The sequence below is a fragment of the Cucumis melo genome, chromosome 11 (genome assembly GCF_025177605.1).
Source record: "Cucumis melo cultivar AY chromosome 11, USDA_Cmelo_AY_1.0, whole genome shotgun sequence".
NCBI classification, from domain to species: domain Eukaryota; kingdom Viridiplantae; phylum Streptophyta; class Magnoliopsida; order Cucurbitales; family Cucurbitaceae; genus Cucumis; species Cucumis melo.
Genome location: NC_066867.1, coordinates 2,751,199 through 2,778,846, shown reverse-complemented (window position 1 = coordinate 2,778,846; position 27,648 = coordinate 2,751,199). Strand labels below are relative to the sequence as shown.

The following is a 27,648-nucleotide window of genomic DNA, read 5'->3' as shown; positions in this document are numbered from 1 at the left end:
ACTTTTTATAGAGATAAGTGCAATATTCAAAACAACATAGATCTCAAGGTTGTCGAACATGAGCATAACTCAATTCAGTCATCTTTTTCTTGGTGAAACTCTATGAACTAGGAATCCAAAGGTTACTTTTTCATTTCGGGGCATGTTGACCTCTATCTAGGCTTCCATTCCCATATCATTACCTTGAGTAACCCTTCTCTCTCTATATATATAGAGTAGGAAAGTAATTATTGTGTTTACCATTTTTCTATGTATATACTTTATAGAATATATATGAAGGCTTACACCTTACTAGAAATTGGGTTCACTAAATTAGTAACCTTACTCGAGAAAATTATTCATCCATAATTAGGATTATATTTTATCATTATTTAAGTGTTAGTATAATAATCTAAACATTTTCAATAATTGGTGAATGTTGAAAAATATCCATTAATTATCCTATAACCTATAAAAACACATAATTAGGGACTAATTAACCCTTAATGATAATACTTAATTTGGATATAAGTTACACTTAATTATATTAACTTGTATGGCTCTATATATTTCAATAATATTATTTTGTCATCATAATCAATCATGTTCCTTTACATATTTTGCATATTTCTTGTGCTGTTTTTTCTATTTAGTTTTACATTTATTTTTTGCCATTAGATCTTTTGGTAATTCCTATTATATGTCCCTCATAGGATTAAAATCACATAAATCTACAAAATGTTTATATAATTATATAACAAACATATTTAATTATTTCCTTAAGTTTTGGAGGTTTAAATTATCTGTTCACATATGTTGTGTTTATAATATAATTGATAATCGAGAGGTCATATATTTGATTTCCTATTGAATAATTTAATTCGTAATTGTGTAACTTATCGGGCTAGAAAGAGGAATAATAGATTTTATCTTTTCATTTTTAAAAATAGCAAATCAATATTTTATTTGTAAAAATGGTAAAACGAAATTTGTTCAAATGAAAGTGTAATTAGGGATATATGTGTGTATGGTTTCATGGGATTTAGCCAATTATGTCTTGATCGTGGGATATCATTGAGAAATAGGAATCCGTGTTATCAAAGGATTTTTTGCGATTATTTATAGTATGAAATGAGCCAATCATCTACTTTGGTATCTTATTGAACAAAAATGGTGATATTGTTCCTCCGTTGATCAAGAATTTCGATTTTTGGTATATATATATATACATATAGCTGATTTTACAATAGATTTAAAATGAGTGGACTTAGACCAAAGTGTTCTATGATGGGCTGGGCTGTTGTAAGAAGATTGAACCTTGTGGAGGCCCATTGAACAAGGGCCCAAGTTTAATATTATATTATGTACAAGAAAATAATAAGTTATAAAATTTACCATTTCAGTCAAATAGTTGTCTTTTAATTAGAAAAATGAGTTTAAAAATAATTCTCAAGAGAAAAGAGATATTTTTTTGTATAAAATATAATTTTTTTAAAATAGTAAAAATGGTTGTTTTCAAATAAAGCAAAATTATTTATAAATTTAGTAAAATATTATTAATAGACGTTGATGGAATACTATCACCTATTAGATGTCTATGATCATTTTCTTTCATTGATGTACTATGAAATTATGTTATATTTGTAAATATTTTTAGTATTTTTATCATTTACGATAATTTCCTTAAAAAAGTATCGCATTAACCTTTTAAATATATCTAAAGAGCTTATAGACTAAAAAAACATATGATTTTGAAAATCGTCTTTCAAATGCACAAATTTTTTAAAACTTAGGAGGTGTTTAGCAACCAACATGAGTTGATATTTTTTTACTAACTCGACCTTTGGCCTACTAACTTTCAATGGTGGGGTTGAGTTTGTTGTTTTACCAACTTACCTCAACTCACCCTAATTAACTCTCCCCAATTCTTGATCCCTTCAATGTTCTTAATAGCTCCACTCATTGACCATCGTCAGCAACTTCTATCGCTTTTGCACTTTGTCAACATACTCTGATAACCTTTATGCAACCACTCCGATGACTAACTTCAAGCTTCGACAACCACCTCCAACGATAACTCTAATGACCAATTTTGACAACCACATTCGCACAAACCAACCCTGCGACATATTGTGACTTCCACCTTCGTACGATCAACTTTAACCATTAATATCTTGTGATTTCTCAACCACTCCGACGATAACTTTAATGACTAACTCCAATGACTACATTATTTGCACAAGTAACTTTGAGCTTCGTCAACTACCTCTGACAACCGACTTCGACGAATGTGGAAGTCAAAGTTGAATGGAAAAGGGAAAGGCAAGGGGAGAGGAAGATGAGTTTGAAGATGGAGATTGGAAAGTGGAGGGAGAAAAAAGAGGAGAGAGAAAAGGGGTATACTCATTGGTATGTAGTATTATCCTATCTCTCTATCTTTTAAGTTAGAATTTCCAACTTCTAATAATAAAAATAAGTATAAATAACAAATAAATTAATACATTGTAAACATTTCAATGACGTATGATTTTGACATTACATATGTTTCATTATTTAAGCATAATTGTTTTTTGGTTAATCATTACAAAAAAAAAAACTAATATAAAATATTTCTCTACATCTTCTATTTCAAACAATTCAATTATAAATGAAAGTCATAAATCCCATTCTTACCCAAATATCAAATAGTAAAAACCACAATAATATATATAATTATTTTGAGAACATATAATTGATACAAATGGATCTATATATATAGAGTTAAGACAATTAGGGTATAAGAATATGGCAAAAATGAATATAATATAATATAATATGAGTATTGATTCTTATTCACTCAAAAATTCTCAAAGTTTAATTCACGATGTCTTATGACTAAATAATTATAGTAATATTCTCAATCTAATATATCTCTATATGCTTTTTTAAAATTCACACATATATACTTTTTATTAGTTGTCACATTAAAAAAAAAATAATAATTTTTTACCATTAAAAAATAAAATTTTAAAAAATTAAACAAATCGTAGAATTATTAGACATAAATTAAATTATTGTTGAGAAACTCACTTTCACCAAAGTAGACTTAAACAAGATTTATGTATGACATCCTCAAATGAAGGTGCTAAAAGAAAATAAAAAAGATCTAATGAGAGAAGATTATAGATTTAAGACGTTCCAACCATAGTTCATATCAATGATAAAATTATGAATTTTTTTAAATAATATTATTTTAATAAATAATGACAAAAATAATGGAGTATAAATAGATTTGACAAAAATAGGTGTCAAAATCGTGGACCTAGTCTACTATTTTCACCACATGGTGCCACATCAAAGGAAGGAACTTGTGGACAAGGTACACAATTTTTTGTTTTGAAACACGTGAACTTGGTTCACGATTTCATTATAGAATTTATAAATTTCGTTACCTAATAAGTTTTAAAGGTGTGATTGGCTTAGTGGTTTTTTTTGCCATCGACATGGTAGCTATCCCATCTCATCCGAGGTTAGTTTTTTTTTTTTTTTTTTTTTTTTTGCAACTTATGTAGTTACCATAAAAGAACTAAACTAATGACATCTTTTAAACTTTATAGGTAACAAAAATCATAAACTCTATATGAAAATCGTGACCTAGTCCACAAGTCCCAAAAATCGTGGACCAGATCCACGAGTTCCTTCCTTTGATGTAGTGGTAGCAGTAGGAGTGGGACGTGGTGCCATGTGGGTGGAAATCGTAGACATGTACTTATTTTTGTCAATATTTCCTACTTCGCCAATTTTTTTTCATTTATTTATATTCTCACGATATTTTTAGAATAAATTTGCTAAATACCCTATTTTTGTAATTTTTTTTCAAACAACTATATTATTTTTAGATTGAACCCTAAAATTATTGGTGTCAATATTCATAAGGATTTTAGCTTTAGGTATATATCAATAATATTTTTTAAAAGATGTTTTCAAATATAGAAAATGAGTAAACTTATTTGCAAATATAGCAAAATTTAATTTGTAAATAGATCGACTCAAATAGACATCTCAATTATAATACATATCAATGATCAACAACATATCAAGAGGTATATATCGATAAAGTATTGATATCCATGAATATTTTTATAAATCATAAAATGTATAAGAATTATTAGCTATAGATATTGTGATTAGTATTTTTGTGTACCAATTTAAATGATGTAACTTTTAGTAATGTTTTTGCAGACTTAGATATATCTTAGAATTAAAAGCTTAATATATAATGTTTTTTTTTTCTTTCTTTCTTCTAAAAATGGCATAATTAAATAAAGAAAAGCAAGAAAAAGAAAAAGAGAGACAGCAAAGTGTATATACGAAGGGCTGTGTATTTCTCTCGCAACAAGGAAAGTAAAGTTCTTCTTCTTCTTCAATTCTCATCAAAACCCAATTCTTCTTCATAATTTTCTTTACCCCATTTTTTTCTTTCTTCTTCTCAATCTATCTTTCAATGGATCGTCCACTTCCACTACTTCTCGCCTCTGTTTTCACTCTTCTCCTTCTCTCAGGTAAAAACACAGATCATACCCTTCTTCTTGATCTTCTTCTTCTTCCTCAAATCCCTTTCCTTAATTTCTATTGTTTACTTTTTCTTTCTCTAATTCCCCCTCTTAGATGTTCAATCGACGTCTTTTAAGTTAATCAACAAGTGTCGTACCACGATTTGGCCTGGTTTGTTATCCGGCGCCGGCACTGCCCAACTTCCCACCACCGGTTTCCCTCTCCGCAGCGGCAAATCCAAGATCATTCCGCTTCCTAAATCTTGGTCCGGTCGATTATGGGCTAGAACCCTTTGTGGGTTCGATTCAGATGGGAAATTCTCTTGCTTAACCGGCGACTGTGGGTCGGGTAAAGTGGAGTGTATCGGCGGCGGCGCTAAGCCGCCGGCTACTTTGGCGGAGTTCACTCTCAACGGTGCCGACGGGCTTGATTTCTACGACGTCAGTTTGGTGGATGGGTATAATATTCCGATGCTGATTGTGGCTAAAGGTGGGACGAGAGGGGGTTGCGCGGCGACGGGGTGTTTGGTGGATTTGAACGGCGGGTGTCCGTCGGAGCTGAGAGTAGGGCATAGTGGTGGAAGGAGCGTGGCTTGTAGAAGCGCGTGTGAGGCATTCAATGCTCCGCAATTTTGTTGTAGTGAGGCGTTCTCTACGCCTGACACGTGTCGACCATCGGTATATTCGTTGTACTTTAAACATGCTTGCCCACGCGCGTATAGCTACGCGTATGATGACAAAACTAGCACTTTCACGTGCGCCTCCGCTGATTATCTCATTATATTTTGCCCATTGCCTTACACCAGGTAAATTTACTATTTTGTCCATCATCTTTTCTCCACCGTTGGATTCCATTTTTCGTTAGACTTAGTGTCCCCACATATATATATATATATATATATATATATATATATATATATCATAATCTTCTTTTGCCACGTGGATCCTATCTGGACCCTTAAATTTTGCTTCGCTATTGTTGATTAAAATGCACATTTTTATGTTTGATAATATCTGATTGGACGAGATATTTTAGTTTCTGAGAATTTAGGGTTTTGTATTTGGAATTTGGTTAAGAATACAATTTTTGCATTTGAGAAAAATGAAAATTATCGAAAGCAAATGGGTTTAATTTTCAAAAATTAGAACTAAAAAAAACAAAATGTTTTTCAAATGGGATTAAAATTTCTATTTCTTTGTTTTCAAAATTTTGATTGGATTTTTAAGATATTAATTAAAAAAAAGACTTGTTTGGTAGAGAATTTGGATTATGTTTTATATTTTAGATTTATTGAGCTAGGTGGATATGTGTTACAAACAACTCGAATTATTTGAAATTTCTTTTTAGATTTTGTGATTCAAACTGTGTAAATTCTATTTTTTTTTTTTTTAATTGTACCCGGAATTTGAATTTTACATTTTTAGATGTAGAATTATAAAACCGTTTACAAATACAATATATCATGTTATAGACTTAATTTAGTTTTTAATATAATATGTACTAGGAATGTATTATAAATTATATAGCATTACAAAAATAATATTTATATAAATATTTTAGGTTAATTACAAATTTTGTCTCTACGAATTTTTCATAATATAGAATTTAGTGCCGATGGCTAATAATTAAAGTTTAGTCCCTTTTCATTTGATGAAGTCATAGAAAATTATCACGTTTGTTTCTAGGGAATTTTTACTTTTTTTATATATATATATATATATATATACACGAGGTTTTATCAAATCATAGAGACTAAATTCTTACTTTCCCCAAACTATAGGGATTAAATTTATAATTTAATCAACTTTTTAAATATAGATTATATTCATAAATAAATTAATAATAATTTATTGGCAATTAAATCTCCGTAAATAAATAAGACTAGTTTTACTATCTATAAATATATAATATCCAACATAATAAAACATTTTTTAAAATTAGAATTCAATTTCTAAATTGTCACCGAATGTATAACTGAAAACATAAAATACAAATTCACTAAATCCATTATTTTCAAATTTGTGTTTTCAGATTCTATACCAAACAGACCATTTAAATAAACAAACAAGAAATTTAAAGGTGGAAAGGTCTATAAACTTCATTTTCCAAATCTGAAAATCTAATAATGTTTAACAAACAAGACCTTGAGCTTTGATTATATACTTCAAACATAAGTTCTATTCCATTAAAGTTGTATCTAAAAGCATCTTTTCAAGTGATTTTTATCTATTTCAAAATCGCTCACAGCTAGAGTTTTGTAATTGAATCAGCTTTCTATTATGAATTCATTCACAGTTCTTTCTATATATGGATGTTTGTTATTTCTGTCCATTGTATTCTCTTAATGTGAAGCTTGATAAATCAAATCCTTTCTGTGGATATGGATTCAGATAATCATATCATAGTACACATTTTTAAACTTGTTATAAGTTGAATATCAATGTTGAATAATGTCATGGCATTATTTGTGATCAATTGCTTACTATTGGATTTTTTTTTATACATATCCATGACATTAGTTTTTCTTTGGGATCTAAATTGCAGTCAGAAAGTGTTGAGTGCAAGGAAAGATGGGGCAGAGCTACCGCTCGTGAACAAGACGATGATGTATCTGAGAAGCCGAAGAGCAAACGGCGTGTTATCTGCAGGTTTAATTGAATACTAAGGACTATAAGATCAAATCAACCAAAACTATGGCTGTGATCTCTTCTGGCCAACATTTGTAGCTTCCCTCTCTTACTGACATTGGCCTTCCCTGTAATTTTCAGGCAGATAGTTTCGAAATGAATGGTCGACGTCGACAAAGAGGGTCGTTGTTGTGTATCGACATCGATGATAGGGGGCAATACCAGCCTTACCGCCACCATACTCGCAAAGTTTCATAGTTTTTTTGTGTATACATAGTTGAAATTCATGTGACAATAAATCTTGTCTTTTTGGAAAAAAATTCAGATTACATTCTTGCCTTAGAAGTGAGTAGTATTCAAGTTTTGTCTTGTGATTTTCCCTATAATTTTTGTGTTGGATCTTTATCAATTGTATTTTCTTTTTCTAGAGATGTTTGAATGGCAAAGAAAGAGTATTGGACCTTCACATCCCAAGGTCAAAGCATAATCAATCGTGAGTTAAGAAAAGAACGAGGACAAAAAGCCAACAAGCATCCTATTAAGGGAAGATAATCAAAGTTAAACAAAAAAACTAGACAAATGTATAGTCGACGTCAAGATTCGATATATTAAGAACGTGTTAACTACGTTCATAAATAAAGAGAGAATGTACTTTATTATTAGAGAAAAAAGCATCAAATTACAAATTCAAGAATACCTATCAAGTAAGCTAGCTTAACACACTCTTCTAAACTCAATAACCAAAATCGTAAATAAGATGAATAAAAGATGTAACTTAAACCTTATGTTTGGCCATTCAAAGCATCAAATAACTAATAGAAACCCTACTTAAGTTGACACAACTTGACTAAACTCTTTAGAAAGAATGTCACGTAGTCTTTCGGACGCAAAGCTTAGGCTCACATCAAATATAATATATAATAGCATACCAAACAACTCTCGAAACATTACATTTGAACTCGATTTAAATAGTTAAAATGTTTATTTTTTTTTTTTAATGGCATGATGGAGAGTAAAAACAAAGACCCAAAATAAAGCAGTAAACATTAAAGTTGGTAACCATTTATTGTGAAAGGATGTGGGGGGCTTTCATCAATGCTTTCACGTGGTTGGATTCTCTCTTTTTCGTCCCCCGTGAAAACAGGAAAAACGACATGTCGATATATATATATATATATATATATATTGGACACTTTGAAAACAACCCACCAAATATCCTTTAATGTCTAAACTTTGGTTATATTATATCAAAACACTATCTAAAACTTTGGATTATGTTCTCCTTCTGTCCTTCTACACTTTTTGAAACATTTTCCCAACAAAATGCTATTGGAGGATTTTTCACTATAATGATAAATGAATATAGTATTAGAATCATCTTTGTCAGTCTATGTTACAAGTCTTTGTGTTAGAGTGACGTCGAGTCTACTGCACTATAATGCTTAAGTTAGTATGAGAAGTACGTATAGTTTGGAGATTATTTATTCTTCCTTTTGAGGTGATTGAATGAACTTATTTATATAGCTCCACCCTCTAATACATTTGTCTACTTACGCGTAATGTCTCTAGTGCCAAAGACGTTTCTAGCTCTCAAGATTATGGGTATCAATCCGAGTCTAAGTCAGTATTTCTCAATTAGTATATGTTCATTGGTTCAACTAATCGATTCAAATGGTCTGGATGTATTGACTTTTTTCTTTTGGGATTCACTTTATCATATGCCTCCTTCCCATAACCTATAGACTTGGACCTGTCGATAGGCTTTGGATCTTGTGTTGAGTAACCCTCAATAATGATTATACCATTAAGAGATACGTGAAGGTTTATTATCTCTAATTAACCATCGTAGATTTTCAAACAATTTTTTCTATTAAACCTTTCAGAATCTTTCGAAGGATTTGCAACTCATTTAAAGGGCATATTGTCCGAACATAAATCGAATAAAGATGGTTTCTTTTTTTGTTGTATTGAGAGGCCTCCAAAGAGATACAAAAAGCAAAATTTAATGGTGGGATGCATATGTTATTTGAGAGGCAGGGCAGTTAATTAAGTGAGCAGTTAAAAGGCATTTTTAAAAAGTTGTAAAAAAAAAAAAGAAGAAGAAGAAAAGAGATTGAATTATTACTAGGAGTAAAAAAAAAGTAAAGAAAAGAGAGGATAAAGTTGAGATTTTGCAATAATTCAAAAACACAAAGGATTCAAGTAAATTTACTTTACTTTTTTCAATCATCATCAAATATATATATATATACATATATATATATATATATATATATATATATTAATTAGATTTTGATTGGACACCAAAATCACTTGCTTTATTAATTACATGTTCAAAGAGTGATTAATTTTTTTTTTTTATCTATTAATCCTCCTCCAATCCAAAAATCCTAATATAATAATAGGTTAGTGTTTGAAAATTGACAAATAAAAGTAACACATATTTATACAGTTCAATAGTTATATGTTAACTAGGCAGAGGAAGAACAAATAACTATTAAAAAGAATAATTCATATTACAAATTAGAGACATCTCTAGGATTAATTAGAGAGTTTAATTTATATAGAGTAGTTATATATCTATCTAAACTCTATGATTAAATGGTAAATAACGTCAAAATAACAATTACGGTTACAACTTAGGTTCGATGGCATTACTTGGTTGAAGTACAGACTCCTATATGTGTGATGGTTCATCCTTTAATTTTGCATGAGTGGGATTGGTGATGGTTCTTCGAGTTGTCTACTCAATAGAAATGTATAATTTTACTAGATTGAATATTTTTCTTTTGTTTAATTGATTTAAAGACTTGAACCATGAGGTCTCACCGTTAATGATTGTGTGTTACTTCTTTTATTTTGTAAATCACTTCGTTTTAACCGTAGAAAGTATTGTGAACCTGAAGTGAGATTCTTTCCAACTATTTATTTTTAAGTTCAAGAAATGAACACGAATGGGTTTAGGGAAGTCAAATGCTTTTCCATATTGAAATTTTTTAATGAAATGATTCTTGATTAAAAGTAGTTGAAGAATTGGCAAGTCATAAGAATAATTAATTAATGCCCCTTAGCTTCATAATCTAAATGGTGAAACTTAATTAAGATTAGTGTTGTTGCCATTAAAGAGATAAAAAAGGAAAGATTAGTGATATATTATAGTGATTGTTATTATTATTAATAGAAAGTATGGAGTATTAGATGCTACATTTTGGTTTAACTTTGTGTAATAGATTTTATTATTCTTCAAAAGTACCATCATTTTAGGAGAAAACTTTCAATAATGACATACCATTTTGAAAATAATAAACAAGATGGGATTTTTTTTTCTTTTTTATTTTTCCTAAAGTCAAACATTTTTTATTTGTATGTCTTCCAATAATTTAGATTTTTTTTTATTGTCAGTCAAATTTTAAAAATAAAAATAATTTTTTGAAAGGAACTTTTTCTTCTTTTTCAAATTTTTGTTTAGTTTTTAAACAATAGATAGAATATAGATAATAAAGGAAGAATGTTGGAGTTTGAATGAGTGTTTATAGATTTAATTTTAAAAACAAAACGGAGAAGAAAAGATTGTTATCAAAGGGACCTTAAATGTGGTTTTAACTATTTGATTTTCTATTTTTAGTTTTTATAAGTTGTGTTTTTTATTTTTTCCAAAATAAATATTTAAATTTTAGTCAAATTCAAAAAAAAAAAAAAAAAAAAAAAACTACTTCTTAATTTTCTTTTTCAAGATTATGTTTTGTTTGTGACCATTGTCTAAAAGGGAAAATAAATAAAAGAAAAGAAAATCAATGGATAAAAGTAGTGTACTTACTTTTTAAAAACTAGAAATCACATGTGTTGTAAAATCGGATCAGATATTCAATTAAATCGATAACTTGAACAATTGGGATTGTCAATCCAAATTTGTAAGGGTTGGGTCATTGAATTAGTTTTTATTTTGGACTACGTTAGGTTGATTTTTTATTTTTATGTTTTTTTAGTTGAGTTAGGTTCGGGTTATATTTTCAAAAATTCAAGTTGATCCAACCCAACCCAAATTTCTAATATTATTAATATATATATAAATTTTAGAATTTATACATCTTGTTATGAAGTTTGTTTGAATTTCGTATTGCATACATTGGATTTTGATATTTAATATTTGAGTTTTATGAAATTTTGTGTTGTATACAAAGGTAAGTATTATAAGTTAATAAAAAAAAATAAAATAAATAAAAAATAAAATAAATAGATAACCTGACAACTCAATCCAATCCAAATTTTAGGTTATTTGCATTGCGAATTTGACCCACCCAAGAATTCATATTGGTTTAGAAAATCTTTCCAACCCAACCAAACTTAACCCATTTACATCACTATTTGAAACCTTGACCAGTTTTATCATTTGAAACGATTTTGGATTAAAAATATTAAAATGAAAGAATAATGACAAAGTTATAATAGGAGTAAAGCATATAAAGTGGAATTGATTTTTTGTTGTGCACAATTATATTTTATTTAAATTAATGGACTTGAAATTATATTGACATTATTTTTCAGATGATATCTCTTAGAAACATATAATTATAAAAAAATGTAAAAATTAATTATTTATCTTTTATCTTTATTTTAATATTTTACGTATTCTTTTTATCTTTAATTAAATAGTATGATTAAATTATATTTTGTTTTCCGTTTGTTTGAAGGAATTAAATTGGAAGTGGCGGTATTCCTTATAATACAAGGAATCCTATAGTTATTAGGATTTTCTTATTACTTTCTATAAATTCAACACTTCATATCTAAATCTCTCACACCTTTCTAAATTGAATTTACCAACAACATTTAACAAATGGGTGGAAGAAATCAACCTCGATCAAGAAGATCAAAAAAGCTTTTCATTCGGCAAGTTTGGGCTTCCAACTTCATTTCACAAATAACACAATTTGATGAATGTCTTCGATTCCACACAATTCTTACCATCGATACTGAATTCCTTGGCTTTATCATACAATCTCCACGGGATTCCATTGATGAAGAGATTTACAAAAATTTTCATTTCAACGTAAACCAAATGAAACTCATTCAACTTGGCATCACAGCTTCGAATGATTTGGGTCAAATTGGCGGTTCATGGGAGTTTAATTTCTCTGATTTCGACTTCCAAGTTGATGCTCATTCTCCTTCTGCCATTCCGTTTTTAGAAAAGAATGGTTTGGATTTTAAAAAACTGAAGAAAGATGGAATACCCATTGCTTCATTCACTAAAAAATTCTTACCTATCATTAAAAAACGTGATATCTTTCGATGGGTCACTTTCCATGGCCTGTACGACATAGGGTATCTCATCAAAGCAATGGGGTTAATCACAATGTTACCAAAATCAATGGAAGAATTTGCAACGTTGGTGGTTAACGAAGTTGGAATTGTAAGAGATTTGAAGCATATGGCTAGATTCTGTGAAGTACTAGAAGATGGAAGACTTGGACTTGAAAGATTAGGAAAAATATTGAATAAAAAACGATTCGGAATGAAACATAACGCTGGATCAGATAGTTTGCTTACATCATCCGCACATTTTGAGATGGTGAAAAGATTCGGAATGACTTATGAAGTTTGTAATGGATTTTTGTATGGTTTTTCAGAATCGCTTGAATCCATGAAGATGAAGATGAAGATTTATCATCAAAACATTCTTAGGTTAGGTCAAATTCCACATTTTCCTTATACACCTTCTTGTATTATTTCCCATTAATTTGGGTTTAGTGTATTGAAAATAAGAAAGTTTTGGTTGATTTTGTATATTTTGTTTTTACTTTTTTATCAATGAATGAAACCCATTAAAGAAAGTTTGGTATAAAAAGATTTCCACTTCATTTGGTGGGTTGATTACTAGACTTCCAATGTCATTGACTATCGTATTTATCTTAGTAAAATGACTAAGTCATTGAAAATCAAAGATGAGATCAATTATAAAGCTACTAAAGAGAATGATACCCTCCACTTACCAACTAAATAAAACATGTAATTCCATGTAAAAGAGGTTCCAAAAAATGTCCAAGTAAAGAACACTAAAACAACTAAAAAGTTCCACAAAGGGTTCTTAAGATGTAAGTCACCTCCAATTTTTTAAACAACTAAAGAACGACTAAGGCATTACTTCAACATCCAAGTAAAAAGAAAATGGAAACACAAACAACTTAACTACATGTAAGAAAAAATTTAACAAGTTTATGTTTTAATATTTGAAGTTATTTTTCGTTAATTTGTTAGATTTTTATCGTGATAATCAAGGGATGTTGAAACTAATTAATGACATATGTTTAGGGATTGTTGAAACAATATAATAATTTTTTGATTTAATTAATAATTATCATAAGTGGGTGTGTTTACATATATTCGTGATATGTGATATTTTGTTTGATTTTTTGATCTCAACAAATACACTGTATTTGTATATGGACAATTTGTCATCCATGGAGGGATAATTTCGAACCAAAAAAACTGGAAAGATATTTATGGCAATTAGTTTTGACATAAATTAAAATAATATAGCAGTTTGTTTTTTTTTATCTTCATATTTGCTATTCCCGCGGATTCCTCATTAATAATCTGAAATAGACCAAAAATTCGAGTTGATCCAAAAAATCTCCCTAACTCAATCCAACTCATTTACGCTAGGTATAACTATTTAATTTTTAAAAACAAAGTTTATGCACATTATGTCTATTGTTTAGTTTTCTTTGTCTAGTTTTTATAAGTATATAAAATCCATTCAAATTTTGAAAACTAAAAAAAAAATGTATTTATAATTTTAAAAGTCCCCTTACAATTTTAGAATTGAGTTAATTGAAAATTTTTATCTAAAAAAAATGAAGAGTAGCTAAAAATTATATATAAAAAAAAAAAGAAATATAATTTTAAAATTAAATAGGTATCAAATAAAATTAAAAAAATTTATATCTAAAACGAATGAAACTTGATTCTACCAAAAAAAAACAACTTATACATATAAATATATCGATTAAAATTCATTTCTTTTTTTAAGTTCTAAAATGAATAAATAAATACCAAAAGGAACATAATTTAACAATAACTAAGATTTTTAATTAAAATACAATTTTTATCCTTTGTTCAGTTTTATTTCATAACTTCCTATCGTCCTGTGTTAATCCGTGTACTTTTCATAAATTTTAAATTTAATAATGTAAAATTAATTTAATTGTTATCGATATTTGATAAAATAATAATAATAATTAAAAAACTTTAAAAACAATAATTTAAAAGAATTACTAATTTAGAGATTAATTATAGTTTTGGAATAAAATAAATAAACAGAATTATGGGGTCAAAATTTTGAGCTTCCGATGCATAAAAAGAAGAGCATGTAGGCAGCGGAAAGAATCCAATGCTTTTGCTCCTAATTACGCTTCAACAACCAACGACCCCCACAAATTCATATCCAACGGTCGCCCTCATCCGACGTGTTACTTTCAATGCCCTTGATTATTGGGACCCACTTTCGATTTTGTCTCCACGTTGGACGGGCAGCATCAGCATCAGCACCTTCTGGCCCTTTGGTGGCTTTTGGATGTGACACGTAAAAGGAATTCTTTTTTTGTGGGCCCACCTCTTCGTTAAAGCTCCATCTCTTTTTCACTTTACACGTGGCTACCTGTGATTGGTCCTCATTCGTTCTTTACTGTAGTGTTGCCCGTACTAGAACACTCTCCAACCCTCTCTAATTCATTTTATTTTTCCTATGCAACAGATCTTCGTTTGAGTCAAGCTTTTGTTGATAATTTAACTTTTCTTACGTAGTCTTATATAGTTTGATTTAGTATTTAACGATTATAATACATTATTATTATGTTAATTATGATATTTGGTAGGGATAATGATAGTTTGAATATTGTTCATAGTATGATATTGTTTGTTTTAGAAATAAATTGTCGTGACATTGTTTTGAGTTTCATTTTAAAGGTTTTGATATTATTGGAGATAGTTCGTGATTTGTTATACGCACATTCTCGTGGACCTTTTTTTTTTTTACCCAAAAAATACTATACGATTGGATATAATTGTAATAATAGATTCTTTTATATACTCATGATCATTTTCTTATATTTCACATAGATTATGTGATATGTTTTTGTTTTGTTGATTGTATTATGGTTTAATATCGAGAAGAAAATAAATTCTTAAATGAATAAAATAGTTAGAGTTCATTTGTGACGCTTGAACTTTTTAAACCAAATCATTAACTTCATATTGAATCTAAGTTCAAACAATGAAATCATATTAGCTTTTGAAACTAATCCTAATCCATAAAGGTCAAGTTAACACTTTAAAACTATAAGATTCAAAATAAAATCGAGCTCAAATTCTCGAGACTAAACTTATAATTTATGATTGTTTTATGTCAACTTGTTCTACTAAAATAAAAAATATTAAAAGAAATAATGATATTTTTAAGGTAAGAATGTGTTTGAATTTTAATGTTAAAAAAAAATATAAGTTCTTGAAATGTAAAATATTTGGCATACATTATAGAATTTATTTTCTTATAAATAATTAGTGGCTAAAAAAAAAACATATGTTTGAAGATTAGTGTTTATAAGTTATATGGAAAAGTGTAAAGTTTGTGGAGACTAATCATTATCATTAATTAATAATCTAAAAAGAGGAATAGCATTAAATACTAAAAGAAAATTAAAATTTAGTGGAGGATATAATCTTTATAATAAATATAGGTCCACCACAAGTTGGTAAATTATAATTCAAAGAGTTAATTAATGATAATTATATTCCCATTAAGAAGAAAAAAAGTCACAAATTCTTATATTTTTACTTTATACTTTTTTGACAAATATGAAGCCTTTTTGTCATGCTTAATCTTATGTTTATTATTCTTTAATTAAGTAGTGAACTTATGGTTGTTGAAGAATTTTTAGGACTATAGTATTCATATGGCTAATATGATTATTTTCTTTAATAATATTGTTTTCTTTAAAAGTAACTCCAAAATTTAAAGTGATCCTCAAATTAATTTCCTAACAAAATTAATGTATATATATATATATATTACAATGTTTAAATTAAAATTATTATATAAAAATTTATATTTTAGAAGATTGTGCTTAAATAAATTTATTCTTAAAAAAGAAATAGAGAAATAAATTGAAATATTTATCTTAAAAGGTTAGTTTCTTTATTTTTTTAAAAAACTTTTTTCCCAAGTATTTTTTTCGCCAATATAGTTTCTTGTTTATTTTAAAAATTATGAAAGTATAGATATCAATATTAAATGAAAAATAAATTTAATTTAAAAGATATTTATTAAATATTTAAAAAACCGTCCCAAGTGATTGGGACTGATAATTAATCGGGTAAGCGTTAGTTTGATGGTAATTGACATGGCATTCCATCTTAAAGATGGAAGGTTCGATCCTTCACAATTATTGTATTAAAAATTTGGAGCAAAACCAATAGAATGAAAGCTTTTAATTTGGCTCTTAGAACCTCTATCAATCAATGTGGAGGAGATTATTAAGTGTGTAGATTTGAATGTGTGATAATTTCAGCTTATTAGTTTAGTATTGAATCATGTGACATATCGATCAATGTCACATACCTTTAATGGGCATGTTTGCAAGTGGAGTGAGACGATATCTTTGTTTGAGTTTGTCCGCTATTGAAAGAAAAACTCTTTCAAATTTTGTTAGTTTGGTTCATGTTATGTTTTAAATAATTATAAGAGAAAATAGTGATAAAGGTAGTTGACATGATTGCAATGGCCATACATTGGGTCTATTTTCCATTAATTCTTTGGTGGTGTGATTTTCTTATCGGTGTTTTCTAAAGAAAATCATTTCAAGGTTGAACGGTCAAAAAATAGACGTACTTTCAAATATAGTAATATAAACTAAAAGTATATAAAACATAATAAAACTTTGTATTATGTTAATGATAGAAGCTGATAATCACTAATAAACTTCTATTGACAGGGGCAGATTTATTAAAGGGCCAGTGAGGTCACGTGTCCCCTCACATTATCGATTTTTGTATTTTAATATTAATTTTGAAGTTTTAAATTACAATATACTAAATAATGCTTTATTTTTAAAAATATATGGTTGTACTGCAGTGGTTGTGAGCTCAAATCTTACATTTGAATTTTTTTGCCCCCATTGTATAAAATTTTAGGATTGTGCATACATTGATAATGGTACAATTCTCTAGTGGCTACTAATATCTATTAGTGATAAAATATGAAATTTTGTTATATTTTGTAAATATTTTTATTAATATTTTTCTTTACAATAATTTCTCTAAATAATAATAATTTCCTTAGCTCTTTATTTCAAGAAATACATCTCAAACTTAATAACTAGGTAACTCGTTTAATCTTTAAAAGTTTATATGTTTCCATCTCGGTCTCAAAAATAAAAGTTTACCGTTTTATTAGACATAAAATTTAAATGCATAATTTACAAATTTAATCTGTAAAATGGAAATTAGAACTTAATCTCGTGATTTATAACTAGAATTTAGATAAAACTCTTATATATAATCTTTAAGATAAGAGTTCTATTCAGGTGAATCTATCAAATTATAAGGACTATAATGAGCTATATCCAAACATAAAATTAAACTCTAATTTTCTCTAAACAAAATGGAATAAATTTTTTATTTAACCAATTTAAATTTGTATCCAATAGGTCGATTACTTTTTTCTAAAAAGAAAAAATTGCTCGGGACCTATTAGAAACCTATTGAAATTTTAAGACATAAAATTGAGTATTCGAATACCTATTAAATACCGTTAATACCTTTGTTGAGGGAACAAGTAGAGAAACTCAACGTTTAAAAACTAAAGTGGTAATTTAACCCAATAATTATGTCCCAACTTCATAATAAAATATCCGCATAGTTTAGGTCATGTTTGTCTAACCATTTGATTTTTGAAAATTAAGTATATAAACATTTCTTTTAGTTTCAGTCAAAATTTAAAATCTGTCAACTTTTCAAGGTTAGCCATTGACAACCTAAAATTGATGGAGTTATCTAAGTTGGTGGCCGAAAGTTTGCCGACAAAGTGGTTAAAAATGGCGATGGGGAGTTAGTCGACAACGGTCCCTAGAGAAGATGGCAAACAAACTTTTAATTCTAAAATTAAATTAGATAAAGAAAAAGAAAAAGAAAAATAACCCATGGGAATGTAGGTAAGAAGTTAAGGCTTCTAAAACACTTGTACCAAATAAGGATCGGGCTTAGGATGCTTAACTCATCCAATCTCAACCCGAAACAAACATCCTTCTAAGTGTAGTTTAGATTGTATATATTGTTTCATGGATATATGAGTTTTAAATGTCTAGCATAATTAGTGTTTGTATTTGAACATGTAACATAATTAACGTGAAAGTTAATTGAATATTTGATTTAACTATTTGTATATAAAAAATAAAACTAGATAATTATTTAATAAAATGAAAGTGAACAAGTAAGGAAGATGATTGAATCAATTGAAATATATATATATAAAAAAAAAACAAATACTTTTTTAGTTAACTATTATTTAAATTATTTTATTTAATAAAAAATAAAAAATAAAAAATAATATATTGGAACTTTTTTGTTGTTGTTAACTTATATTAACTAAATAACATAAAATTTGTAAGTTTAAGTAATATATTTTTACTTAATAATTAATAGTAATAATTAATTGATATTAATTTATTAATGAATGATACTATAATTAATTAAAATATAAACTGGCTCATTCCTTAAAAATTAATGTACCAGAAGGCAGTCTACCCCTTCCTACCCTATGGATCCAACCATTATCCAAAATAGTAATAAGAGTACAATCATATAAAATTATAAAAATGTTACAATTCAACTTTCTTTACTATCCATTTAGATTTTGAAATTTATGTTTGTTTCTTGAATGTCCGATAGATTATTGTGAATTATCATGTATTTAAAGTTTAAGTAACAAAACAGGCATACCTCAATTAGGTTATATATTACATTCTCTAGAGTTTTAATATTCAAATCCTATTTAAAAACCCTAAAGTTGATAACACATTTTGTGGTAAAAGTAGAGTCGCAAAAGAGAATGAAACATCAATAATGGAAAGAATGAAAAGGAAAACAAAATACAGATCAAGGCCCAACCCTCCTCCATTATCACCATCATTATACTCTTCTTCTTCTTCTTCTTCTTCTTCTTCTTCCTCTTTCTCATACTCTCTTTCTTTTTTCATTACCCTCTTTCTCTCTCTCTCTCTCTCTCTCTCTCTGGTTTGTACAGACATTTTTGTCTTTTACTTCCGCTGTATCTCCTCTCATAATCTCACCCGCCAAAAACCCTTCTCCATCTTCCTCTCTTCTCCAAATATCCACAAACAAACCCACCAAACAAGAACCAGAGTAAGCCCTCTGCTTCATTTCCATGGCTTCCTCTGCCCCGCATTTCATCTCTCTCATTTTCACACTCCTTTTCTTACTCCCCACTTCACGAGCCGCCACATTCACCTTCGTCAACAGATGTGATTTCACCGTCTGGCCCGGCATTCTCGCCAATGCCGGCAACCCCACTCTCGGTACCACCGGTTTCGAACTCCCCAAAGACACTTCCCGTTCTTTCCTTGCCCCCACTGGCTGGTCCGGCCGTTTCTGGGGCAGAACCTCCTGTAACTTCGACGGATCCACTTCTGGATCCTGCCTCACCGGCGACTGCGGCTCCGGCCAAGTCGAATGCAATGGCGCCGGAGCAGCCCCACCAGCAACTCTCGCCGAGTTCACTCTCGGAACCGGCGGGATGGATTTTTACGATGTTAGTCTAGTTGATGGCTATAACCTACCCATGATCGTTGAAGGAACTGGTGGGTCGGGTCAGTGCGCTACCACGGGTTGCTCCACGGATCTGAACCGTCAATGTCCGCCGGAGTTGAGGGTCGGCCAAGGAGACGCGTGCAAGAGCGCGTGTGAAGCGTTTGGGACTGCAGAGTACTGTTGCAGCGGCGCGTACGGTTCACCCAACTCTTGTAAACCGTCGGTGTACTCAGAAATGTTTAAGGCTGCTTGTCCTAAATCGTATAGCTACGCTTACGATGATGCTACGAGTACATTCACTTGTACCGGTGCCGATTACACCATTACATTTTGCCCTTCTTCTCCAAGGTAATCCATACCTTGTTCTAAGTTTCTTCAATTTCCCCTGTTTTTTACTGTCATAATATGAGATTACCGATTGATTTAGTTTAGTATGAAATGTTATGGCCCAGATAAATATTAGATCGAAAATGATTGAAGGAATTTGCTTTTGCTTTAGCATCTGGGGTTCTGACAATCTGTTAAAATCTTCATTTTGTTTATTTAACTGATAATGGAGGTTTTATATTAATGCCAATCCCATACTGCCAAAGATTCTCTTTCAAGTGATCACTAAAGAATATTTATGCATTTTAATATATTTAAAACTTCTGCTTCAACAAAGAACATGACACTAAAATTATTAACATGTGGGGTCATTCATTCCAACTTGATGCAGCCAAAAATCATCAAGTTTTCCTACTCCAACAACCCCAGATACAACATCTCAAGGTTACGGATCTGAAACGGGGATAGAGTCAGGGTCGGGATCGGGATCGGGATCTGAGTATGGGATGGGTTATTCAGGAGCATCTGGAACTGATATGTTAGGGAGAGGTGCGAGTACGGGATCGGAGTCGGGGTCTGGATCTGGGGAAGCTATGCTAGCAGATGGGTCATGGTTGGCTGGTTTGGCTATGGGAGATTCAGCTAGAGCAGTTTCTCTTCCATCCATTATATTGTTTTTAGTAACATTTTTAGTCATTTTGAGTTCTCTTTTCTTGTAGCCTTCTTCAGTTTCCTCTCAACTTATGGATTCAGCTTTGTTATGTGAAATTGAGTAAGGAAAGAATCTTCCCCCAGATTGTAAAATGCCATCTTCTTGAATGATTCATTTTCTATTTTAGTTTTTGGAAGTGTTTTAGTTCAAGTGTTCTTTTTTAGTTTGGGTTTTGTTATTCCTTTCTAAAGCTATTTTCTCATTATTTTATTTCCTTTATGAATGTTTTATAATTAAGCACATTGCTTGTGGTGTGAACAAGTTGACAATGGCTGGTTTTTTTTTTCCCTCATAGAGAGGATATCTTGGCCTGTAATGCAAGTTACAGGTCACAGCTTTGTCTTTTTTTTGCCTTTCATCTTAGCTAAGGAGAAAAAAAAATTGAAAAAAGATGCAACTTTTCAAAGCCCCTTTAGTTCATTTTGATTTAGTGGAATGTGAAAACTTGTTAAGTTGTTGGTTGAATAAATTGGCAGTGGAGAAAAATGAATCACTGAAGTTGGGGATCGAATCTGCTGTGTAAAAAGGTTGAAATTTGGATAAGGGAATAGAATCAACTTGTTAATTTATTTTCCTTGTTAGTGCTCCGGACCAAGAGTCATGTTTCAAAAAATCTTAAACTTTATATTTGTATTTATGTTATTTTTTGATTTTAGTCTCGAGTTTAGAGAAGTGTGCTGTATGTATTTTCTTTTAGTGATTGATGTAGTTAATACATTGTTAGTAAACTACATGAATATCTTCGGCAATCTTATGTATTATTTATTTATTTATTTATTTTGTTTCTTTGTGGATTTCATAACAACTTGGTTTGTTATAATAAATGAGACTCTTTTGAACACTCAAGTGAAACAGTTTATTTTCTGTAGAAAGAGTAATCCTTTACTATTCAACCTCAAATTGCAACAGTTTTTCTACAACTGAATGCTGAAGTGTTTAGTTTCATCACCAACTGAGACAGGGAAAGTTGAAGTAGCACTTCTGTTTTCATACTTAACGCTTACCTCATATTCACCCAAAAAGCCATAAAAGCTAAAGGAACCATGGTTGTCGGTCCGAGCTTCAATATCTTCGGTTTTCCATTCTTTCAAGAGCTTGTCGACCACATCGCCAGTCGGGAGGTTCCGAAAGTTGGCGTCGGTCAAGCACATTTGGTAGCAACCGTTCGGACCCAGCGCCGACCACAACATAATCCCACCTACAGCAGGGTGTGAGAAACCTTCCCTCAGCACAACTTCCAAATAAGAAGCCTGCAAAGAGGAGAGTTTCATGTCAAGTAGAATGAGGGGAAAAAATAGAGGGTCAATAGCCCTCTTTCATTTGTCTAATATAAGTCGGGTTTGGATTATTTAAGTATCGTTTGATAATCTTTTAGTTGTAGTAAGTCGGGCCCCCAATTTTAGTGGATTATTAGTCTAATAATAAGTCTCAATTGAGTTGATAGTTCGATCTATATGTGTCTTCAATTATAATAATAGTTGGCACTTCCAACTAACTACAATAATACTATTTGAAATCCTTATTTGTTGGATAATTTACTATTTCTTACACATCTATTACCTTCCTCTTTATTATGATGTTTACTATCTTTCATCGTAACTAAAAAAGTCTTCTCAAGTAACACAAAGCTAGTGTTATTACATACAAGATAGGAAAACTACTAATTATAATAACCAACTCCATATCCTAAAGGCTCCATCAATTTCTTTGTCTTCTTATTCTTTCTACCAATGTTTTAAAAAAACCAAGTTTTGAAAGTTATAAAAAGTAGTTTAGAAAACTATGTTTTTGTTTTTAGATTTTGATTAAAAATTCAAATGTTTCTTTAAGAACCGAAAACAAGCATAAATTTCAAAACATAAAACTAAAAAGAAAATTATCATCAAGCAAAGTCTTTAACTTTTAAAGTTGTCTAGTAAGTCCCTGCATGTAAAAAAGTTTTGATAGACTTTTGAACTTTCAAATTGTGTCTAAAGAACATTATTCCCAATAACTAATTTGATACTTTATAACATACAAACTGTGCATTATTCAAAGATTATGTGAGTGAGGAAAATGCAAGCATAGCTTTGTGTGTTATGTTAAACAAATTAGTCAAGCAACACAAACTTATAAACAACAAATACAAGTTTTGAACATTGAAAAAATTGTCACTACCTATGAACATCTCTACTAATGAATGAATGTGTTATGGCAATAGAACTTCTAAATTACCTGAGTTTCTTGACCCAAAGTATGGCTGATATCAACTTCTGTGAGCCAAATTGGAAGGTTGAGAGTAGCCAATTTGTCTAAGATGGCTCTCATAAGAGGTGGGTTAGGAATAGTGAAATGACCTTCCAATCCAATCCCATCCATTGAAACCCCATTTCTTTTAAGTTCTTTAAGCCTATTAATGTAATTGTCAACAGTTGATTTCACATCACTGCAAGTCTCCACCACATTGAATTCATTCATAAACAATGTAGCCAATGGATCAATCTCATGTGCTGTTTTGTAGAAATGCAATGTTGCATTAGCACCAAGGCTCTTCTCATAGAAATCAAAATGCAGCATTTCATTGCTCACATCCCAATGTACAAACTCATCTTTGTATCTACTTAACAGCCCCTTTATCCGTGAATCCACCGCCGATTTCAGCTCCTCCCCAGTTAGGTTTTGGACCCACGGGGGCGTGTACTTCGGATCCTCCCAGAAGATGTTGTGGCCTCTAGCGGTTATTTGATTCGCCCGGACAAATTCCAACATTCTATCAGCTGTTGTGTAGTTCAGAACCCCTTGTTTTGGCTCTGTGGCATACCATTTTAGTTCATTTTCAAAAACTGCTGCATTGAATCTCTTCACAAACCAATCCTGGAAATGGGGTTTTGAAACAAAAATGAGAGATTGTGTCATGAAATTCACAAAGTGTAAACAATAAACAATCAACATAGAGTTCTACGTAATTCATTAACGGTGTGTAACCTCTGACGTCAGAGAGTGTATATAACGTACTTTTCTAAACCATAAGGTCAAAATCGTATATAACATGTATATGGAAAATATGAATACAACTTAGGTTTTTGGAAGGGGTGTTGCCCTCTTGGAAGATGAGAGCCTCCTACTTGTCGTTCAAGAAATTCCAACCGATTGATTTACGAAGTGGATAAAAAATGAACACATTTGCAGATTGTTTAAGTTGAATTACCTGATAAGGTAAGTTCCCTATAATGGTTTTTGCAATTGCAGATCCAAATGGGAAGTCTTTAGAGATTTGCTTGACATTGATCAATGCTCCTTCCAACCTCCCTCCTTGTTTATCAGAAACATGAACTGTAACAGCTCGTTTCCTCACCTGTTTCGTTTTGAATTATCATTATAAAATTGACAAATAAAGAAAACAAGAAAGCATAAATAATAAATATCAACACAGAGGTTTACATGGTTAAATAACAGTGCAAAGAGACATTAGTTTTATTAACAGAGTGGAATGTCATATAGTACAAACCATAGAGGCACTAATAGGCTCAAAACAAAACTAAAATTATAGATTTAAAGCAATTCACTTAGCAACCAAAGGAGAATTGATTGTCAATAATGTTCTTACTGTATTGATTGTGAGTTGTTGATTTACTCTCCACTCTTCTTCTGTAAATGGCTGTAAAGAAGCATTATCGATTGATATATTGGCATCTCCCTCATCAAAAATCTGTAAAAGAAAAAGAACTCAATCAACACCCAATTAAAGTAAAATTAAAACGTCTTTTGTTCATGTTAAAGAATCAATAATCAAAGATAATCCAATGACATAAACATTAAAGAATCAATGCGAATATTTAAGTGGTTTACTAACGGTGTGTTTCATTCACAAACAAAGGGACTAGAGATTTTATATAATGCATTAGGGATAAGATCGTAAATAAATAACATAGATACGAATACAACATAGATTTCACGGTATTGTAATGATTCGCAATCTTTATTCCCCTCATACCTGAAAGAATAGAATAGAGAAATTTGAAGGCAAGTTCATGAAGAATCCACCTTTGAGAAAAGACCAACAACCATGCTTTGCCAAAACAGTGCCAATGCAATTGTAAGTTTCATTCTCGATCCTGAGGCTTGCTCTTACAACACTTGAAACTGCTCCTCCTAATTTCACCCAACCTATCACCAGAGCCCGACAACACAACAACAATTTGGGCTATGAATTAGCTGAGTTCTCATTTCCAAGCCCAAAAGAAGAACAAGAGACTTACTGTTCTTTTTTTATACAACAACTCGGGAACTGGGATTGTAGACGTCTAAGAAAGAAAGTCATGCTAATTATCAGCTAGTTAAACTTGAAACTTACTTGAAAAGGAATAATAGGTTTTGGCAGTGAGATTGTGCAAGAGAAATGCAGGTGAATAGATAGCATTTGAAGTGTCCCCAATGGCTTGAACACTCAAAGCTTGATTTTTGAGGATTCCTCCATTGTAGAGTGGCTTCTCTGGACGTAATTTACACTATTCAAAGAAACCCCATTTGAAAAAAAGATCTCCATTTCATTAACAGAAGAAAAAAAGTTTCAAATGTTAAGAGACAAACATATTGCAAAGAAATATTACCTCAGTATGAGCTGTGTAATCGTATAAAGGCCCATCTGCAAGAAAAACAAAACGACCCCACAAAAAGAATAAGCAAAAACTTTAAGAACACACAAGACTTTTCCAAAGAAAATGACAGAAAAATCAGAGATTTGAGAGAGGAGATACCATATGAATCAACAAGAACAAGAAGAAGAGGATGAAACAGGAAGACGAAAAGCAAAAAAGTAGAGAAGGGATGAAAGTTTCTCATGGTGCAATGAAAAAGAGGGAAAATTGGAGGCTTTTAAAAGAAAAGAAATGGGTAATGGTAGAAATAACTCCAACTAACCTTTTCATCTCATATCCAAACCACTGACGAAGACAAAGACCGAGGAAAACTATTTGAACAAATTTTTAAAAAGTGTGTTAATTATGAAAATCGAAAACATTTTGGAGCCATTTGTAACAATTTAGAAAAGAAATCACGAGGGAAACAGCGAAGAATCTGTCTGTGGGTAAGTAAAATCTGTTCACAAGCTTTTTCTTTAAACAATAGTTCATGTGACTCTTGCCATATAAAGACAGAATTTTTTGCCTTGTTTCTTTGTTCCTTAAACTTCTAATTAACATAATGTTAGTCGCATGTTTTGTGTTTCTTTTGACATATTATATAACAATCTTTGTCTTTGTTCTTCAACGTTCATATGATTCTGTTTAAAGTTAAGTTTTGGTTTAATTGTTGTGTTTATATGATGGTTTTTTTAGTCAATTTCTTTTCTTATGCTTAATGTGTGTGATTCTCTTAAAACATGATTTGATGATCATTTTATAAATAAAGTCGTTGACTCTTTCATTTATTATTGAATGAATATGCAATTAGGTGTAGTTTAGTCCTAATTGACATTCACTACTTTTTTTTTTTTAAGGTTCAAATTCTTCTATGAGTTTGTTTTACTTAAAAATGAAATTTATTTAATCGAGAACTATTTGAATTTCAAAATATTATAATATATTTATAGGGATTTGAATTTTGTTCAATTTTGTAACATTCCAAATTTAAGAAAATAAAAGATTAATTTGACGGTGGATATTGGTTATTTTGATTTGGATTTAAGGAAAAAGTCAGATGGATTAAAATTTAAGGTATTAAATATATATATTGAAATATATTTAATTGGAAAAAACTTGATTAATTAATGAGGAAATAGAAATTATTAAATGTATTGATATATTTTTAATTGAAGGAAATTTTGGATAATTAATGAGGTAAAATAAGATATTAAAAAGCACATTTTAAAAAATAGTAAAATATTTATTATTAGGATAATTATAATTGGTGCCAATTTTAGAAATAATAATTAACTATATAGTAACATTTAAAAAAATTACAAATATAGAAAAATCTATAAGTGATAAACTTGTATGGCTGAATCACTGATAAACCAATATTTGCAACATGATTTATAGTGATAGACTTTGACAAATTTTGTTATATTTGTAAATTTTTTAAAATATTGCTATATACTTAATTATTTTGAATCTAATTACTATATTTGCAACTATAGCAAAAAAAAAAAAAAAGAAAGAAGGAAAGAAAGAAAAATGAAACTATTTGTTCAATTTTGCTATATTTTATAAATAGTTTCAATAATTTGCTATTTTTGAAAATACCCCTAGAAAAAAATGTCAAACTATTTACATAAATAACAAAAAAAGAGAAAATATTGATAGACTTCTATCAACCTCTATCCATGATAAACATGTATCAGTTTATATAATTAATAATATCAATGATAGACTTCTATAAGTTTTTAACATCAATAGACTTTTATTTATAATTTTTAAATAGTTTGACCTATTTTTTTATGATTAAAAAATCTTAATAAATAGTTTGACCTATTTTTTATAATTAAAAAATCTTAATAAATAGTTTGACCTATTTTTTTATAATTAAAGAATCTCATGATTAATTAGTATTAATCAACCCTTAGTTTAGCCTTTTTGTTAGGTTAATAAAAACAACAAAATTTTGAGAACATAAGTCTTTTTTAAGTACAATCATATATAAGGGTTTCCATGTGAACATTGTTTACCT

General features: G+C 29.8%; 4 protein-coding genes across 7 annotated transcripts in view; 3 read left to right on the top strand and 1 right to left on the bottom strand.

Annotated features, from left to right (window-relative positions):
* LOC127144043 (uncharacterized) overlaps positions 1-27,648 on the top strand; it is a 73,612-nt gene that overhangs the window by 17,786 nt on the left and 28,178 nt on the right. The window lies entirely within an intron of this gene.
* Positions 4,221-7,525, top strand: LOC103497314 (thaumatin-like protein 1). 2 transcript variants are annotated; one of them, XM_008459449.3, is made up of 4 exons: positions 4,221-4,520; positions 4,627-5,317; positions 7,057-7,160; positions 7,281-7,525. In XM_008459449.3, exons 1-4 carry the CDS (start codon positions 4,463-4,465, stop codon positions 7,286-7,288), a joined length of 861 nt encoding a protein of 286 aa, XP_008457671.2. In that variant the 5' UTR covers positions 4,221-4,462; the 3' UTR covers positions 7,289-7,525. The 2 variants fall into 2 exon arrangements, with proteins under 2 accessions (XP_008457671.2, XP_008457670.2); XM_008459448.3 differs by having other exon boundaries at positions 4,277-4,520; positions 7,057-7,525.
* On the top strand, positions 19,215-21,139 carry LOC103497315 (thaumatin-like protein 1). The gene is made up of 2 exons (XM_008459450.3): positions 19,215-20,312; positions 20,683-21,139. Exons 1-2 carry the CDS (start codon positions 19,582-19,584, stop codon positions 21,008-21,010), a joined length of 1,059 nt encoding a protein of 352 aa, XP_008457672.1. The 5' UTR covers positions 19,215-19,581; the 3' UTR covers positions 21,011-21,139.
* On the bottom strand, positions 20,342-25,990 carry LOC103497316 (endo-1,4-beta-xylanase 5). Of its 3 annotated transcripts, XM_051079564.1 has the most exons (9): positions 25,740-25,860; positions 25,593-25,627; positions 25,337-25,490; positions 24,977-25,149; positions 24,590-24,691; positions 24,191-24,337; positions 23,218-23,856; positions 22,008-22,253; positions 20,342-20,359 (listed from the first exon to the last, which is right to left on the bottom strand). In XM_051079564.1, exons 1-9 carry the CDS (start codon positions 25,822-25,824, stop codon positions 20,357-20,359), a joined length of 1,584 nt encoding a protein of 527 aa, XP_050935521.1. In that variant the 5' UTR covers positions 25,825-25,860; the 3' UTR covers positions 20,342-20,356. The 3 variants fall into 3 exon arrangements, with proteins under 3 accessions (XP_050935521.1, XP_050935522.1, XP_008457673.1); XM_051079565.1 differs by lacking the exons at positions 20,342-20,359; positions 25,740-25,860 and adding an exon at positions 25,903-25,990 and having other exon boundaries at positions 21,836-22,253; positions 25,027-25,149; XM_008459451.3 differs by lacking the exon at positions 20,342-20,359 and having other exon boundaries at positions 21,836-22,253; positions 25,740-25,892.

Coding starts and splice junctions, on each gene's coding strand:
- LOC103497314 (XM_008459448.3), top strand. CDS start 4,463: ATGGATCGTCCACTTCCACTACTTCTCGCCTCTGTTTTCACTCTTCTC. Junction 4,521..4,626: donor CACTCTTCTCCTTCTCTCAG/GTAAAAACACAG, acceptor TCCCCCTCTTAG/ATGTTCAATCGACGTCTTTT. Junction 5,318..7,056: donor TGCCCATTGCCTTACACCAG/GTAAATTTACTA, acceptor TCTAAATTGCAG/TCAGAAAGTGTTGAGTGCAA.
- LOC103497315 (XM_008459450.3), top strand. CDS start 19,582: ATGGCTTCCTCTGCCCCGCATTTCATCTCTCTCATTTTCACACTCCTT. Junction 20,313..20,682: donor TTTTGCCCTTCTTCTCCAAG/GTAATCCATACC, acceptor AACTTGATGCAG/CCAAAAATCATCAAGTTTTC.
- LOC103497316 (XM_008459451.3), bottom strand. CDS start 25,824: ATGAGAAACTTTCATCCCTTCTCTACTTTTTTGCTTTTCGTCTTCCTG. Junction 25,628..25,739: donor TGTTCTTGTTGATTCATATG/GTATCTCCTCTC, acceptor TTTTTCTTGCAG/ATGGGCCTTTATACGATTAC. Junction 25,150..25,336: donor AACCTATTATTCCTTTTCAA/GTAAGTTTCAAG, acceptor CTCTGGTGATAG/GTTGGGTGAAATTAGGAGGA.